General features: G+C 40.2%; 1 protein-coding gene across 2 annotated transcripts in view; it reads left to right on the top strand.

Moving 5' to 3' along the window:
- The window catches only part of LOC140196569 (folliculin-interacting protein 2-like), an 87,629-nt gene that overhangs the window by 14,229 nt on the left and 57,073 nt on the right, over positions 1-16,327 (top strand). For both annotated transcript variants that reach the window (XM_072255999.1, XM_072256000.1), the window contains exon 2: positions 11,552-11,678. In XM_072255999.1, the coding sequence (XP_072112100.1) occupies positions 11,552-11,678 (127 nt within the window). The remainder of the gene's footprint in view (positions 1-11,551; positions 11,679-16,327) is intronic.

The raw sequence follows: 16,327 nt of genomic DNA on the forward strand, positions 1-16,327 counted from the left end.
CCCTCCCCACTGATCTCCCTCCTGGCACTTATCCGTGTAAGCGGAACAAGTGCTTACACATGCCCTTACACTTCCTCCCTTACCACCATTCAGGGCCCCAAACAGTCCTTCCAGGTGAGGCAATACTTCACCTGTGAGTCGACTGGGGTGATATACTGTGTCCGGTGCTCCCAATGTGGCATTTTATATATTGGCGAGACCCGACGCAGACTGGGAGACCGCTTTGCTGAACATCAACGCTCTGTCCGCCAGAGAAAGCAGGATCTCCCAGTGGCCACACATTTTAATTCCATATCCCATTCCCATTCTGACATGTCTATCCACGGCCTCCTCTGCTGTAAAGATGAAGCCACACTCAGGTTGGAGGAACAACACCTTATATTCCGCCTGGGTAGCCTCCAACCTGATGGCATGAACATCGACTTCTCTAACTTCCGCTAAGTTCCCACCTCCCCCTCGTACCCCATCTGTTACTCATTTTTATGCACACATTCTTTCTCTCACTCTCCTTTTTCTCCCTCTGTCCCTCTGAATATACCTCTTGCCCATCCTCTGGGTCCCCCCCCCTTGTCTTTCTTCCCAGACCTCCTGTCCCATGATCCTCTCGTATCCCCTTTTTCCTATCACCTGTCCAGCTCTTGGCTCTATCCCTCCCCCTCCTGTCTTCTCCTATCATTTTGGATCTCCCCCTCCCCCTCCAACTTTCAAATCCCTTACTCACTCTTCCTTCAGTTAGTCCTGACGAAGGGTCTCGGCCTGAAACGTCGACTGCACCTCTTCCTAGAGATGCTGCTTGGCCTGCTGCGTTCACCAGCAACTTTGATGTGTGTTGCCAAGGGAGACTGAATTTTGCATATTTTTTAAAAAAAACTTATGAGTTTCAGCCAAACTTTAAATTCAAGTTTCTGCCAAAACCTTGTCACTTAAGATTAATTGAAAAAGATGTGGAGCACATTTCAATCCCTTGATTAATTCTTTTTTTGTTATTCAAAATATTTTTTAAATAACTTGTTCTGTTGTGTCTATTGCAACATGTCCTGGCAGCTTTTCTCCTCTGTCAACCAAGTTAAACTCCAAATGTGACCTGTCATACTTGCTTAATTTTGTGATTAGCAGTTGTCTTCTGATTTGAGCTGTGCCAGGGTGCAAGAGCATCATGTGTTTGTTTATAGGCGCAGTTGATGACTTTGTACTGTGGGGGTAGTTCTGAGCTTGAATGTTGACATGTTTTTTTGTAACAGTTTTGAGTTTAAAAGAGCACAATTAAAATACGTCATATGGAAAGGGTGATATGACTGCTGTTTTCAGATGTAACTAAGAGTAATGGCGGACATTACCGCATACAGGAGCCTTTGTCGGGGATACCCAAACTGGGGTCCACGGACCCCTCAGTTAATGGGAAAGGTTCATGGCATAAAAATGGTCCGGAACCCCTGTTTGAAACAATAGTTTTTAACTTGTATGTCTCAATTAAGATTATTTCCTTTCTCTTTTGATTTTCCTGAGAGGTGAAAGGAAATCTGTCTTAATGTATTTTGCATGACGATATTTCTGTTGCTATACATGATCCACTTAATCCAAAATAGAGAGCCACTTTTTTATTGCTGTCCTTTCTTTGGAGGGCAGCATAATACAGCTGTTCTCAATTGTGCTTTGCCATATTATGTTATTGATTTGACATTAAGCAGCTTCAGGTGAGAAATGAAATAAAGTGGATTCCAGTTAATTGGGACATGTTGGGACCAGATTTTGCCCAATTAAGTGGCTGCCCCAGTGAGCTGAAGTTTCATGGAAGTAGTTAAAAAGATATTTTTTAAAAAATGACAAACTGCAGTTTAACTGATTAACAAATTAATATTTAAATGAAATGCAGAACAAGTTGGAATACTGCTAATACTTCTACAGTGCTTTAAACTGCATTGGTTCCTAATATTTAGCGAAGGAGGAATTCACCCAGTGAACATTACCGTGTTCTTTTGATTGACTGTAAATGAACAAAATCACCGAGTGCAGATAATGAACTGCCTTCATCCGATGTTTTTGACGATTGATTCTTCCAAATCTTCATTTTCAGGGTCGCATTCAAGATTGTTGGTTGGTACCTTAATTCTTCCTAGTTCCTAACTTGTTGAAGTAGTGTCTAACAGCCACACAAGTGCAGACAACTGACGCTAGTGAGAGGCTGTTTGGCAGCAGTCAGTTGTCCCATTTAAGCGGCATATTGTCCCAAATAAACAGAGGGAATCTGGATGATTTTCTCCATTAGATTTTTGTTCTTTCAGAGTTGTTCCAAATAAACGGCTGACCTAATTAACAGATGGCTGAATTAACAGGAATCCACTGTACTGCAAAATGCAACTATTCAAAAGTCGTCATCTGAATGGTGCCTTTCCACTGTTGTGAGGCCAGGGGATGCATTAATAACAGCTTGCTGACTCTCCTTCATTAAGTACAATGATATTTTGGGATTTGAACAGTAGATATAACAATGTGACCGCAGTTATGTTGATCTCACTAATTACAATATAAGAAAATGCTGGGAACTTAAGTGGGCTTCATGTCCAACAGTCCTCATTTCATACTGGGAATGAGAGATGAGCAGCGAATTGACCAAAGGCAATAAATCTGAGAATTCATGCAGCAGTTAGTGCATTGAGCTGCTTTGTGATGTGTTGCTAATAGGACAAAGCAGCCTAATGCACTAACTGTACTGTCTACCTGATGGAGTTGGGATGGTATGTGGCTTGGAAAGCAAGTTCAGGATGGTGATCCATGCTTTTGCTGGCCATTGTCCTTGTAACTGGCTTTGATGGTGCCTCCTAAGGAGTCTTGTTGAGCCACTGCTGTATATTTAGTTAGTGCAACCTGCTGCTACTATCCTTGGATGGATGGAGTGGCTGTCAGGTGGACTGCTGTAGATTCGGATTAGTTTATTGTCATATACGCCAGTGTGTATTGGATTTCCTCCTGTAAGCAATGTACATGGTAATAGCAAGTTGTGTGTAAAACAACAGAGGGGTGTACAACAGAACAATATGGCAGTAACTAGAATGCAAATAGGAATGTGACAAAAGTGACAATAACAGAAGAGGATAGAATTAAGCGTTTCAAAACTTGGCAGCTCCGCCCGGAAGGATGTGTGACAGTATGTCATTCAGTTTTGTTAAAGCTACTCATCCACTCACGTGCAAAGTTGCACTCCTAACATGACCGGATGATGAGAGATTGGGTGATGGTAATGCCATCAAATGGCAAACGGTGATAACTGGATTTTCTCTTTGCTGGGGTTTCATGGTTGCTCAGCACTAATGTGGTGTGAATGTTCTATCAGCCCAGGCCAGCATATTGTTCAATAGGTATATTTAATGTCAGAGAAATGTATACAATATACATCCTGAAATTCTTTTTCTTTGCAAACATCCACAAAAGCTAAAGGAGTGTCCCAAAGAATGAATGACAGTTAAATTTTAGAACCCCCAAAGCCCCCCCCAGCTCACCCCTCCCACGCATAAGCAGCAGCAAAGCAAAGGCACTCCCACCAAGCACTCCAGTGTGTAGCAAAGCATCAGTAAAGATACAGACTTGCACTACTCGTCCCCCCCTTCCCCCTCCCCCCTTCCCCCCTCCCCCTTCCCCCCTCCCCCTTCCCCCCTCCCCCTTCCCCCCTCCCCCTTCCCCCCTCCCCCTTCCCCCCTCCCCCTTCCCCCCTCCCCCTTCCCCCCTCTCCCCCCTCCCCCCCCTCTCCCCCCTCCCCCCCCTCTCCCCCCCCTCTAATAAAGGAAAAAGGTGAATCCATTTCACAGTGAGAAGGGAGACATAACCAAACAACTCACAGATTTATGGTGTTGAAAATATGTTGTCGCTTTTTCTGAGCTCTGTGCCCAAAGAACTTGGGTCTCTGGTCATGCAGCCAGCTCGCTGCTTTTGATCTTCTGTCTTCCACGATGCACCAGACGTTGACACCAAACTTGAGTCCACCTGCCTCCAGAGCCACGAAAATCTGGTACCCCGAAGGTGCGCTAGTCTTCCAGACCGCGTCCTTGGCATATCGAGAAACGGCTGATTGTGAGACCCCAAGAGTGGATCCCATTCCCGCAAAGAACCAAAGTCAGCATGAGTCAGAACCAGGTCAGAGTCTTCAAAAGAACCCTGAAAAGGAAGATATTAAAAAGAGGATATTAAAGATAGAAATAGAGCTATTTCTGAAGATGCAAGTAAAGTAGGTGCCGTTGTCTTCCCTTGTCTCGATCCTGCTGCATTTGCATGTGGACTGTTGTGTAACGTAAGGAGTGCAAATGGTGCTATCATCAGTGAACCTCCCTACTTCTGATCTGGTATTTGAAGGATCTGACAATGTTGAGTCTAGAATGCTACCTAAGAACTTCTGCAGAAATGTCCCGTGGCTGAAATGATTGACTTTCAACTACCTCAAACATCTTCAGAGTTGTCCTCATTTTTTAGAAGCATACAGAGTTCACAACTGTTTAATAAATGTTTAAGATTTGTGCCAGGTTTGAGCTGTTGATTGTCAATTACTCTATCTCCCAGATAGTTAAGGGTTGGGTAGGTGCACTAAAGGCAATAGTAAAGTTCATTGTTGGTATCTTTTGTACTGAAAGGTGGCTCTTAAAGTATGGGAAGTGGTCTTTTTTGTTTTTTTTTGGGAAGGGTTCATTGTGGACCTTTATTGTTTTTATGGAGTGTTGGCAGGTTGGAATACAGATGGGTTTCATACTTAACATGAAAACAAAGACTATGAAGATATTCATTGAAACCTATTCTCTTTGTATGCTTCAATAACTCAGTGCATCTCGCTTGCAAACAAGCTACTTGATAGGATGGACTTAATTTACTGGACAGGAGCGTTTATTTGACCTCCAGTGCCTCCACTTCAAAACCATGAATATCCCAGAATTGGTCTTGGAGCTTCAAATGATGTTTGCATATTTGGAGGCCAAGTTCTTGAACTGTCTTACAGCAGTAATTTTATCTAGTTGCCCTTGTTTTGTCATCTAATTGTGCTCTTGTTATTTTGCTGTCAGTACCAGAACATGAAGATTAATCAGAACCAAGTTTAATATCATCCGCATATGTCATGAAATTTGTTTTGTGGCAGCGGTACATTGCAATACATAATAATAAAACTATAAGTTACTGCAAGCATATAAGTAGTGCAAAAAGTGGATAAAATACTGATTAAGTATTCATGGGTTTATTGTTCATTCAGAAATCAGATGGAGGGAAGGGGAAGAAGTTGCTCCAGAACTGTGGATTGTGTGTCTTTTTACCTTTTTTGTGTGCAACTGATGTGCTTTCAGAACTTACCAAATGTAAGACCTTTCAAATGCCTGAGTGCTTTTTTTTTTGATGAATAGAAAACACACATTTTTCCTGTTTTTGAAGAACAAGGCAACATGCTGTGTTCCTTTTTGAAGTTTCTATAGGTGGTTTTCGTTTGTAGTTTTCAGTAATTCTTTTTCAGCATATTCTATTTCAGTAGCTTCATGTCAGTTGCACTGTAGATTTACATTTTTTTTTGAAAGCTTCCATATATTTGCTTTCTGTGTGACCTGCGGAGATCAGCAAGGCTGCCAAGAACTGTCAGATGACAGCCACTCACATGATAGCATTTAGACTATTGTAGCCAATGTTTGAACAACCTTGCAGAGCTAGTTCATAAAAGCTTGTTTCTGAAGGAGCAGCACAAGGTATCATGTGATGATGTGATAAGCTATTAACTCATGACACAAGTGTCACACTCAACTGGTTTAACTAATGAAGTACTTGGTTAGAAATGGTTCATCTGTTATGTAATTTGGTTATCGTTGATACATATGGCAGTTGCAGGTTTTGTATGCTTAGTGGATTTTTATTTAAAATGTATTTTGCATCTTTTTTAAAAGAAAACTTACAAATTACCATCTCTTCCATTCTCTTTGGCTTAAACGTGTTTTGTTTGTTTCATTTTATTGGGCTGAAAAGATGATTGTGTAGGGAATAATTCAGAATTTGAATATCAGAACCAAACTGCAGATACTAGATTCTGACAGAAAATGCTGGATGTTAGGCAATATCTAAGGTAAGCGAAACTAATTTTTTATTTTGGGGTCGCATTGCATTTACAGATCCTTTTGTGTCCATTCCTTGGAGTTTTTAAAAAAAAAGATGACCTTATTCAGACATGTCTTCCTAAGAAAGCTTGACAATCATTAGTTTATTACCATTGACTTGTGTGAAATTTATTTTTGGGCAGCAGTGCAGTGCAGAGACAGAAATTAATATAAATTTCAAAATGGTTCAAAAATAACGAGGTAGTGGTCATGAGTTCATGGACTGTTCTGAAATCTGATGGCTTATGAGTCATTGAGTATAGATCTTCAGGCTCCTGTACCGCTTTCCTGATGGCAGCAAAGAGAACAGTGCATGTCCTGGGTGGTGAAGGCCCATCACGATGGACGCTGCCTTCCAACTTCCCTTTCCTACAATCAGTTTCTTGCTGACATTGAGTGAGTGCAAATTTATTGTTCTGACACCACTCAAACAGCTGATCTATCTCATGCCTGTGTGCCTCCTTATCACCATCTGAGATTTTATGACTGTGATGTTATCGACAAATTTATAGTTGTTGTTTGAGTGCCCACACAGTAATGAGTAGAGAGAGTAGAGCAATGGGCTAAGCACATATCTTTGACTTGCTCTTGTATTGTCAAGATGTTGTAACCAATCCATACTGATGGTGGTCTCCTGATGAAGTTGAGGATTTAGGGAGGTGTAGAGGCCCAGGTTTCAAAACTTGGTTGTTAGTGCTGAGAGGATGTTGGTATTGAATGCTGAGCTGTAATTGGTAAACAGCAGCCTGATGTTTTGGTGATGTCTAGGTGCTCCAAAGCAGAGTCGAACGTCAGTGAAATTATGTCTGCAGTGGGTGTGTTGTGGTAGTAGGTGAATTGTAAGGTCCAGGGCTTTGCTGAAGCTGGAGTTGAACAAAAAAGTGTGTGTCTTTTCTTCTGATGACTACAGCTGTCCATTCCAACAACATTCTGGTGAATCTCTTTAGCAATCTATTTCTTATTTCCTGTGGTATGACGACCAGAATTGTGCACAATGCTGTTAAGTGCAGTCTAACCAATGTTTTGCGCTACTGCACCATAACATTCCTTCTCTTGTACTTTCTGCCTCAGCCTATGAGCATGAGCATACCAAATGCCTTTTTCACTACCCTACCCACCTTTGTCACTGCTTTCAGGGAGCTATAAACTTGTACCCCAAGGTCTTTCTTTGTATTGACGCCTGAGATCCCTGCCATTTGTTCTCCACTTTCTAATAGATTTTGATCTCCAAACTTGATCATCACAAGGTTTTTTTGACAGATAACTTCAAATGCCTTTAGCCTTGGCCTCTTGTCTCTTTTTCCATTTTCAGGCAGCGTAGCCATGGGGAAAGTATTCTGAAGTATAATCATTATGTATACCAAATAAGGCATAGTTTGTTGACTCCTTCCTACCTGGACAATTGTACATTGGTAAAGCAGTTACTACAGTGAAGTAGTGACTATGCTATCTCTATTTCCATTTTTTTCCACCATTATTAACTGGATAAGATTTTTAAACTAGATTATATTTGCTGTTTTTGTGTGCATTGAGTACGTAAGCAGTTGTGGTTGATTCAATGCATGGCATATTTCCAGTAGCAATTAAATACATTTGAAAAACTTGCCAAGCGAGATTTACAGGAAGATGTTTCCTGATTGGCGTTGCTGCCTGCTGTACCTCCAAGGTGGCCCTTGGGTCAGCTGCAGGGTCATCAGCCAGGGACTATTGCTCATTGATGTCTCACACCCTTCAAACTTTTGGTCTTAATAGAATGATGGGAGCATAGAGTTGATATTGGCTGGATGACTGATAGAAGCCATGTATTCTTTTGGTACCTTAATTAGTATTTCAAGTTGAATCTCCACCTGGTATGGGAGTAGTCAAGCATCAGATCAGAAGTCCCTACAAAGGGCGGTGAGAACAGCTGAGAGAATCATAGGGCTCTCTCGACCATCCATTGGGGACATTTATCAGCGCTGTACAAGCAGGGCCCTTAGTGTTATCAAGGATCCCACCCATCCATTCAGTATCCTCTTTGACTTTCCACCATCAGGCAGTAGACTACAATGCATAAAAACAAGACTGGCCAGGGTGAGAAACAGTTTCTTCCCCCAGGCCATTAGGCTTATGAACTCCCTACCACATCGTAATCAAAGTGTCATTGGTTAATCTGTTCTGTACCTTACAATATTTGATATTAATGCACGTTAGTTTGTTATTTGTGTGATTGATCTGTAAATTTTATCCTTGCTAAGCTGTCGTGTGCTGTGTATGATATTGTGCTTTACACCCTGGTTCGAAGAAACATTGCGTAGTTTCTGTATGCATTATATGGTTATATATGTTATATACATGAATATAGTTAAATGACAATAAACTTGATTTGAATAAATCATGTTGACTAAATTTAAAGATAATAGGAACTGTGTTGAAGTATGTAGTCTTCACAAATTGAGAAATCCATGCATACAAGTAAGTTAAAATGATTAAGTAATCTTAATCATTTTAACCTGTTTGTATGCATGTAACTTCAATGGAATTGATTATATATCTTTACTTAGAGCATGGTTTCCCAGAATGTCTTTATACCAGACATCAATCTGTACTAAAGAAGAATGGCTTGTTTTCCAATTAGCATACAAAACACCTTGGTGTTTTCCTCGCAAACAACAGGAATTCTGCAGATGCTGGAAATTCAAGCAACACACATCAAAGTTGCTGGTGAACGCAGCAGGCCAGGCAGCATCTTTAGGAAGAGGTACAGTCGACGTTTCAGGCTGAGATGAAAGGTGTTTTCCTTTTTCTTTTGAACATGTATTGAGCCTTGGACTGTAGTTTTTAGCTTGCTGTGCTAACTGCTTGATCAAAAGAGTTAGGAACAACAAGAGCTAGTTACCAAGTTCAGCAGATATGTTTTAAGGAGGCAAGGCAGTCCTTTTCCACAGCAGACCAAAAAGTTTTCGGCAAGTTTTTGAAAATAGCTTTAATGCTTTTCATTCATTTAATCATATAATATCAAAAATTCAGAAAATAATGAAAGTGAATCTACATGACTTTGATTGTAGACTATTTGAATTTGTGATGAGAGTTACAGCAGCTTGTTTGTTCGATGGTTTTCCAAAATCACAAGGAAATCATGTCTGACAATATCTCACTTGTCACTGTGATTATGTCAGTTGGCAAATTTACTGAGTGTCTTTCTGGGATCTGTGGCATTTTTTTGCAAATTGTGTTTCAGATGTTTTTTGAAGTAAGAATAAGTTCTTTCATAAAAACAAAGAACTGGATTAATTGAGCAGATTAGAAGTAATGAGTTCTCCAGCGTGAGGATTTTATCAGGGGACAATGCAAAAATCAAAAACCTTATTAACAGTCATTTTATTCTATAAGGGATTATAACAGAAATTGAAACATGTCAAGATTAGAAATTTGGACCTTTTTATTTATACATTAAGTATTAACAGTATTGGGGTGAGTACTGATGTTCGAGTACATAAGGAGAAAGGCTAATCAACATTTACCTGCATAATGGTACAGAGTACTTCAAACTTGTGCAGATAACTGACATGTACACCCGACCATAAAAAAAGTCTTCACTAGTACTAGAAGTGGAGTCAACCTGTTGCTGTTAAATTTGCATGTAGATCTTTTACATAAGAGATTTGAAGCTCCATCTATTGTACTTCCATTAAAGTTGAATACTTTCATAGGCATTCCCTCAGAATAGAGGGTAACTTTTCTCTGAATATACTCAACTGAAGTTTAACAGCTTGAGTTATTTTTTTCCCACTATTCTAACGAGCAATCACTCAGTTGTTTGAGACCATGCCACCAAGTTCTGGGCTCCAGCTAAGTCCTGGAATTTTTGGCACTGCCGTGCCAGATTCTTTGCTTCAGGTGTTGGGTCAGATGGCTTAAAATAGCAACAAATCGATTACATTATAAAACCAATGTGTCAAAGATACCAAACGTCTCTTAAAATTGAAAATCATGGTGCTTAAGCAATTTTTAGGATTTTTTTTCCATATCTACTTCAGTTTGCTAATTTGTATTGATCACCTTTGGCCAATGTCAGAGAATTACTAATTCCATTTATTACCTGTGGATGATGTGCAATTTATTACACTTCTGTGTTTATAGTATTCTGCTGCAATTCGTGCCTTTTTGGGCTTTAGACAAAATGTTGTTAACCAGATTGTCTTTGTATTGATGCTATATCAACAGCATAGTCCGACAAAGGACTGTGAGAACGGCCAAGAGGATCATAGGGGTCTCCCTACCATCCATCAGGGACATTTATCAGGAACACTGTTTACACAGAGCCCTTGGTATTATCAGGGTTCCCACCCATCCATCCATCATCCTCTTTGACTTTCTACCACCCAGCAGGAGACTCCGATGCATAAAGACAAGAACGGTCAGGATGGGAAACATTTTCTTCCCTCAGGCCATTATCAGGCTTCTGAACTCCCTGCTACATCATATTCAAAGTGTCACCATTTAATCCTTCTGTACCCTACAATATTTATGCACTTTACTTTGTTTATTTATGTGTTATTCATTTATAGATTTAATTATTAATTTTCTAAATTATTATGTGTTTATGTGTTTTGGGTACTACAGTGTTTTACACCCTGGTCCAGAGAAACATTGTCTCATTTGATGGTATACAAATATATATAGATAAATGTCTAGAGTTATATCCAGTAACTCTACAAAATGTGTTCACATCCTCTGCATGTTGACCAACTTTTTGGCACATGCTTCATGGATCCTGTCCAAACATTGTAGTTTCAGTTCCACTGATATAAGCAACATTCTTCAATGTTTGCTGTTTCTAAAGCTCTGTGGCTTGGTTGTTTATAAGGATAGTTTAACTGAGCAATTCTGATGTAGAAAATGCAGCTTATAGTTAAATAATTATAATTGACTGGTTATCCTCTTGCCAGATGCTGTAATGTAATGTAGAAAGCTTTGGATTGACAAGAGTGAGTGTGTGTGTGTGTGTGTGTGTGTGGCTTAGCAAGTCTATAGGACAGTACCATCAGTTTCTACATCTGGAAACCTTCAGAGAAGTAAAGCTATAGAAGGTCACTTCCATTTCAATGTAGATTTCTTTCTGCTGCCCTTAGCAATCCTTGACATTCAGATCTCAAAATAAACATTGATGAGCATAAGACTGCATTGTGCTATCCCATTAGGTTCAAAGGTTCATTTACTATCAAATATACAACTCTGAAATTCTTCTCCAGATAGCCACAAAGCCAAGAAAGAAAAGAAAAGGTTACACTCACATCCATAATTATGCAAAATTTGTAAATTATTCGCTTTGTAATTTTGGTGCAATACTTTCCATTATCTCATTCTACACTTTTTATTTCTTTTAAGCAATATGCAAATGATTTAACAGTAAAATACACCAAAGATTATTTTTTATTCTTAATATCCTCCTTTTACAGCTGGACACTTGCGGAGTTTCAAGTTAACCAGATTCGACTGATTGTTTACCAGGATTGTGAAAGGCGAGGTAGACATGTTCTTTTTGATTCTAAAGCGGTGCACAGAGTTGACGGTGCCAAAGTGCAGGTAATGGCAATGGTTTGAAATTATACTGAACGTCTGAATTCACTGCTTAAAGATAAAAGTTTGGGTGGGTGATATTTTTGAATGATGTGACGGATGTAGTATAGTTCACAGTGCTTGTGATATGTATATTGTATAATCTGTTCAGTTTATAATGAGAGGAAATGTTCAGAAATGAATCAGCAGCCTGCTTTGTCATGAGGTGGAAATGTACAGTTTGTAATTTATAAATAAGGTAATGAAACTCCTGATGAATTTTGTTACTGTCTGAATCTGAATAAAAGCCTCCCACATCATGTAATTGAAGCTTGATGTCAAGCAGCTAGCGGGGCAGATGACTAAAAGAACTGGAGAGGAGGTATGGGTGTCTTCAAGCAGGAAAGAGGTGGAGGGAATGAAACTGTCATTTGATAGTTTTGGCACACTCCACTGGTGGTGGAGTGAATCAATTCAAGGATGAAAAGGCAGAAATTGACACAATTGATTCATTGAAATGGAGTAAATGATAAGGAATCTGTGGGTAGGAAAGAACATATTTAATAGTGGGGACCAGTAGTAGTCACACAGGACCTGTGATGGGGTGAATATGCTTCTTGCAAGGTGGTGCATAAGGTTCATAAAATTATAGAAATTGAGCAGCTTGGAAAGAGGCTATTTTTGCCAGGGCTATAAGAAAACTACAGAACCTAAAGAAACCTAGCAGCATATGATCCTACACTTCATGGACCTGCACATTTAAAACGTGGTGAGGTTTTCTGCTTCGATTAGTCTTTCGGGCAGTGAGCTCAGAACCTTTTCATTTCCAAGGTGAAAATCACTTTCCTCATCTCCACTCTAATCTTTTCAGCAATTTCTTTAAATTCAGGTCCCTTGCTTAAAGCAACCTCCTCTCCAACTAAGGAAAACAGGGTATTCCTATTTATTCCTTCCAGGCCAGTCATAATATCATGCACCTTCAGTAAGTTCCTCGATCTTACCTGTTCCCCAAAAATAAAGCAACCCTAGCCTATTCAGTATTTCCTAGTAATCTCTTCTAGACTCCACTTTTAACACAGACCATTTCTCTGTACAGTTCAAACCATAACCTTAACCCTCGCGAACCCACTCGTACCACTACCGCTTTATACTGAAGTTTTGTTCCATATCTAACTTGCAATTTTGCCGTAACACCATTGAACTGAAACAGTAACTCTATTGCTTGCTCCACATGTGATTGGCATTATTTGCTGGATTACTCATTTGGGGTGTATCCTCTCAGAGGCAGATTCTGACCTGAAGTTATTTATGATATTGTAATCATATTTAATAATTTATTTCTGTCACCTCAACCTTTTGTTAGTCCTGAAAGCAGGGTGTTCTGAGATGCATCTAGTCAATAGTGGGGGGAGGGAGATGAAATATCTCCATAATCACACAACAGTGTTGTCTTCATTTCTTTGCTAGTTTATCAACCATAATTATATCACACTTTTATATCACATTTTCAATAACAAAATTCCAAAATTGTAAGGAGAAACCATTGCCAAATTAAAGAAGTTGGGACTGAGCAAAAGCTTGTAGTATGTAGCTCAAGGGGAGTCTAGAAGAAAAACATGCAGTATTTTGGGAGAGATTTAGAATGGGGCGTAGGTGTATAAAGAGGCAATTGCAAAAAAAAAAAAGAGATGAAGGAAAGAATCGATAATTACCTAAACTGGAAGGCCATTTGGGGAAGTGAGAAGGTTTTGAGGTTCAGTTATGCACAAACTTGGATATGGGATTTGACTATTTAGCACTTGTGCTAGTGTCACTATTCAGTTGTGGAAGAACTGGTCTGTAACGTCAGTTCCATTTGTGTTGCTGTGATTCATATCTTTGGTGTTCTTCCTTTAAAATTTTTAACTGGAACTGTATCCAATGCATTCCTGGGTGGGAACGGAGGTGTGAAGAGTTCTATTGTAGCACTTGTGATTTGTTTTCCCTTTCCTTTAGAGGAGCATGGCTTTAATCGTAAATCTGCATAACTCCCTTGTTCTGGATTATCTCATGAGAAATATCAGTTTATCAGTCCCTGCGCTTTATCTGTAGCTTTTCATTTTAAAAAGGCCTGGTTATCTTTTCAACCTTCCAACCTCTGAGTAATGCAATATAGATGTAGGTAATCTAGAATCCCAATGTTGCACAAAGGCTCTGTCATAATTCTAGTGTTTATGCCACATCCCATGCTAAAGTTAATTCATGTTTTCTCTCCAAAATTTAATAGGGCTTTCCACAACTGGCATGTGAACCTGTAGATGAGTTGTGTGAGGCTGAGAAATGGAGCATTTTAAAGTCGGGTATCCATTTGCAGACAAGAGGCTTTTTGGGTAGCAAAATGCAACGGGGTGATAAGATGGTGGCCAGTGGCAGTATCAATTTCATGTTTAAGGGACACGAGGTAAGGAGTGTTTACTAGTTTGAATCCAGAGGGAAAGAAACCTTTTGCTCTGCTTGGGTTTGCAAGCAATGCTAAAAAGGTCTTCTCTCTGCTGCAGGGTTCCCAAGGCTTGGTAAGCTGAGCAGCCTGTGGTTAAAAATAAGATGTTAAAACAGGGAGCAGTAGTGGCAGAACAGTTCTCCTTACCTGACTGCCAATCCAATGACATGAGTTCAAATCCTACCATGGCTGCTGTGGAATTTAAACTTGTTTTACAATTTGGAATTTGAAGAAAGAAGTAATTAGATATGTAATAATAACTTGATTATTATAAAATGAATTAATTTGGTTTCTAGTGTATTTCAGGGAATAAAGGGTGGTGATGTGTAGCAGGCTGCTTACAAAACTAATAAATATACCTCTTAGTTGCTCTCACTGCAATCTGCAGCCTTTAATTTCCCTTTAAGCAATTTGTTTTTCAACTGTCTTAGTGAACTAGCGACATCACAATCTCCTGATGAATTCGGCATACTTAACTCTCAAGCATGCAGGTATGGCACCTTTGGACAAAAGTACATTGGTATGGCTGGACGACCGAGGGGTGGAGGACTCCAAGGCAGATTGAAATGCTAAGAAGTGAAAGTTCCTCTAACCAGTATCTTGTTAACAAATATATAGTCGCTGGAGAAGAAGACTGAGGATCTAAGAACAGGATTGCTATATCAGAGGGAAATGCGGAATTGCAGCATTCTGTGTTTCACAGAGACCTGGCTCACTCTGGATACGTCAGTAAGACCCAAAGGCTCTTGATACACAGATGGACTGAATTGCTGAAGAAGGCAAAAAATGGGGGTCTGTGTTTCAAGATAAACTCTCTGATGCTCGGATGCAACGGTCTTTCTCTTGTTGCACTCTTGTTATCCTGACCTGGAATATCTAATAGTTAAGTGCTAACCATTCCACTTATCAAGAGAGTTCTCCTTCGTGATCATCACCACAGTTTACATACCACCAAAAGCCAATGTTAATCAGATGAATGCTGCCATCACCAAATAAAAAACAGCCCACCCTGATGCATTTCATATTGGAGTCAGGGACTTCAGTCAGGCTTGTTTGAAGACATCTCTGCCCTGTAGCACCAGGGGTCCCAACACACTCAACCACTGCTGTACAATGGTTAGGAATGCTTACCTTCCCATGCCTAGACCGCATTTTGGGAAGTCTAATCACTTGGCTGTCCCACCTGCATACAGGCAGAGGCTAAAGAGCAATGCTCTATTGATAAGGACAACAGTGGTGGTCGCAGGAGGCAGAGGAATGGCTACAGGATTGTTTTGACTCAGTGTACTGGGCCATGTGGAATTCAGAAGGATGAGAGGAAATCTTATAGAAACATAAAATTATGAAAAGGAAAGTTGTTTCCACTGGTAGGTGAGACTAGAACTAGGGGACATAGCCTCAAGATTTGGGGCAGTAAATTTAGGACAGAGATGAAGAGGAACTGCTTTTCCAGAGAGTGGTGAATCTGTGGAATTCTCTGCCCAATGAAGCAGTGGAGACTACCTCAGTAAATATACTTAAGACAAGGTTGGAGAGATTTTTGCATAGCTGGGGAATTAAGGGTTATGGGAAAAGGCAGGTACGTGGAGATGAGTCCATGGTCAGGTCAGGCTGATTGAATGGCAGAGCAGGCTGGACGTGCCGGATGGCCTACTGCTCCTATTTCTTGTATTCTTGTGTGTTTAAGGACTCATCAGAGGATCTGAATAAGTACACCAGGGTCATCACAGACTTTAAAAGAACAGTTGTAGATGAATGTGTCCCCACAAAATCATTCAGTCTTGCCCAACCAGAAGCCTGGATGAACCACAAAATCCGCAGTTTGCTGAGAGTCTGATCAGTGGTATTCGGGTCTGGAGACCAAGTAAAATACAAGAGATCCGGGCATAATGTGTGGAAAGCCATCTCGTGTGTCAAGTAGCAATTCCGGACCAAACTTGAATCACTGAAGAATGCTCGACAGCTGTGGCAGGGCCTGTATGCTATTACACCTTACAAAGTGATACCAAGCTACATATGTGACAGCAAGGCTAAGCTCTCGGATGAGCTTAATGCTTTCTGTGCTTGCTTTGACCATGAAAACATGGAGGAACCATCACGAACTCCTAAGCCCCCAATGTCCCTGTGATTTCACTCTCTGAGGCTGACATGAGGATGAACTTATGGAAAGTATCTGGCCCAGATATGGCACCTGGCA

Source organism: Mobula birostris, chromosome 4 (genome assembly GCF_030028105.1).
Source record: "Mobula birostris isolate sMobBir1 chromosome 4, sMobBir1.hap1, whole genome shotgun sequence".
Lineage (NCBI taxonomy): Eukaryota > Metazoa > Chordata > Chondrichthyes > Myliobatiformes > Myliobatidae > Mobula > Mobula birostris.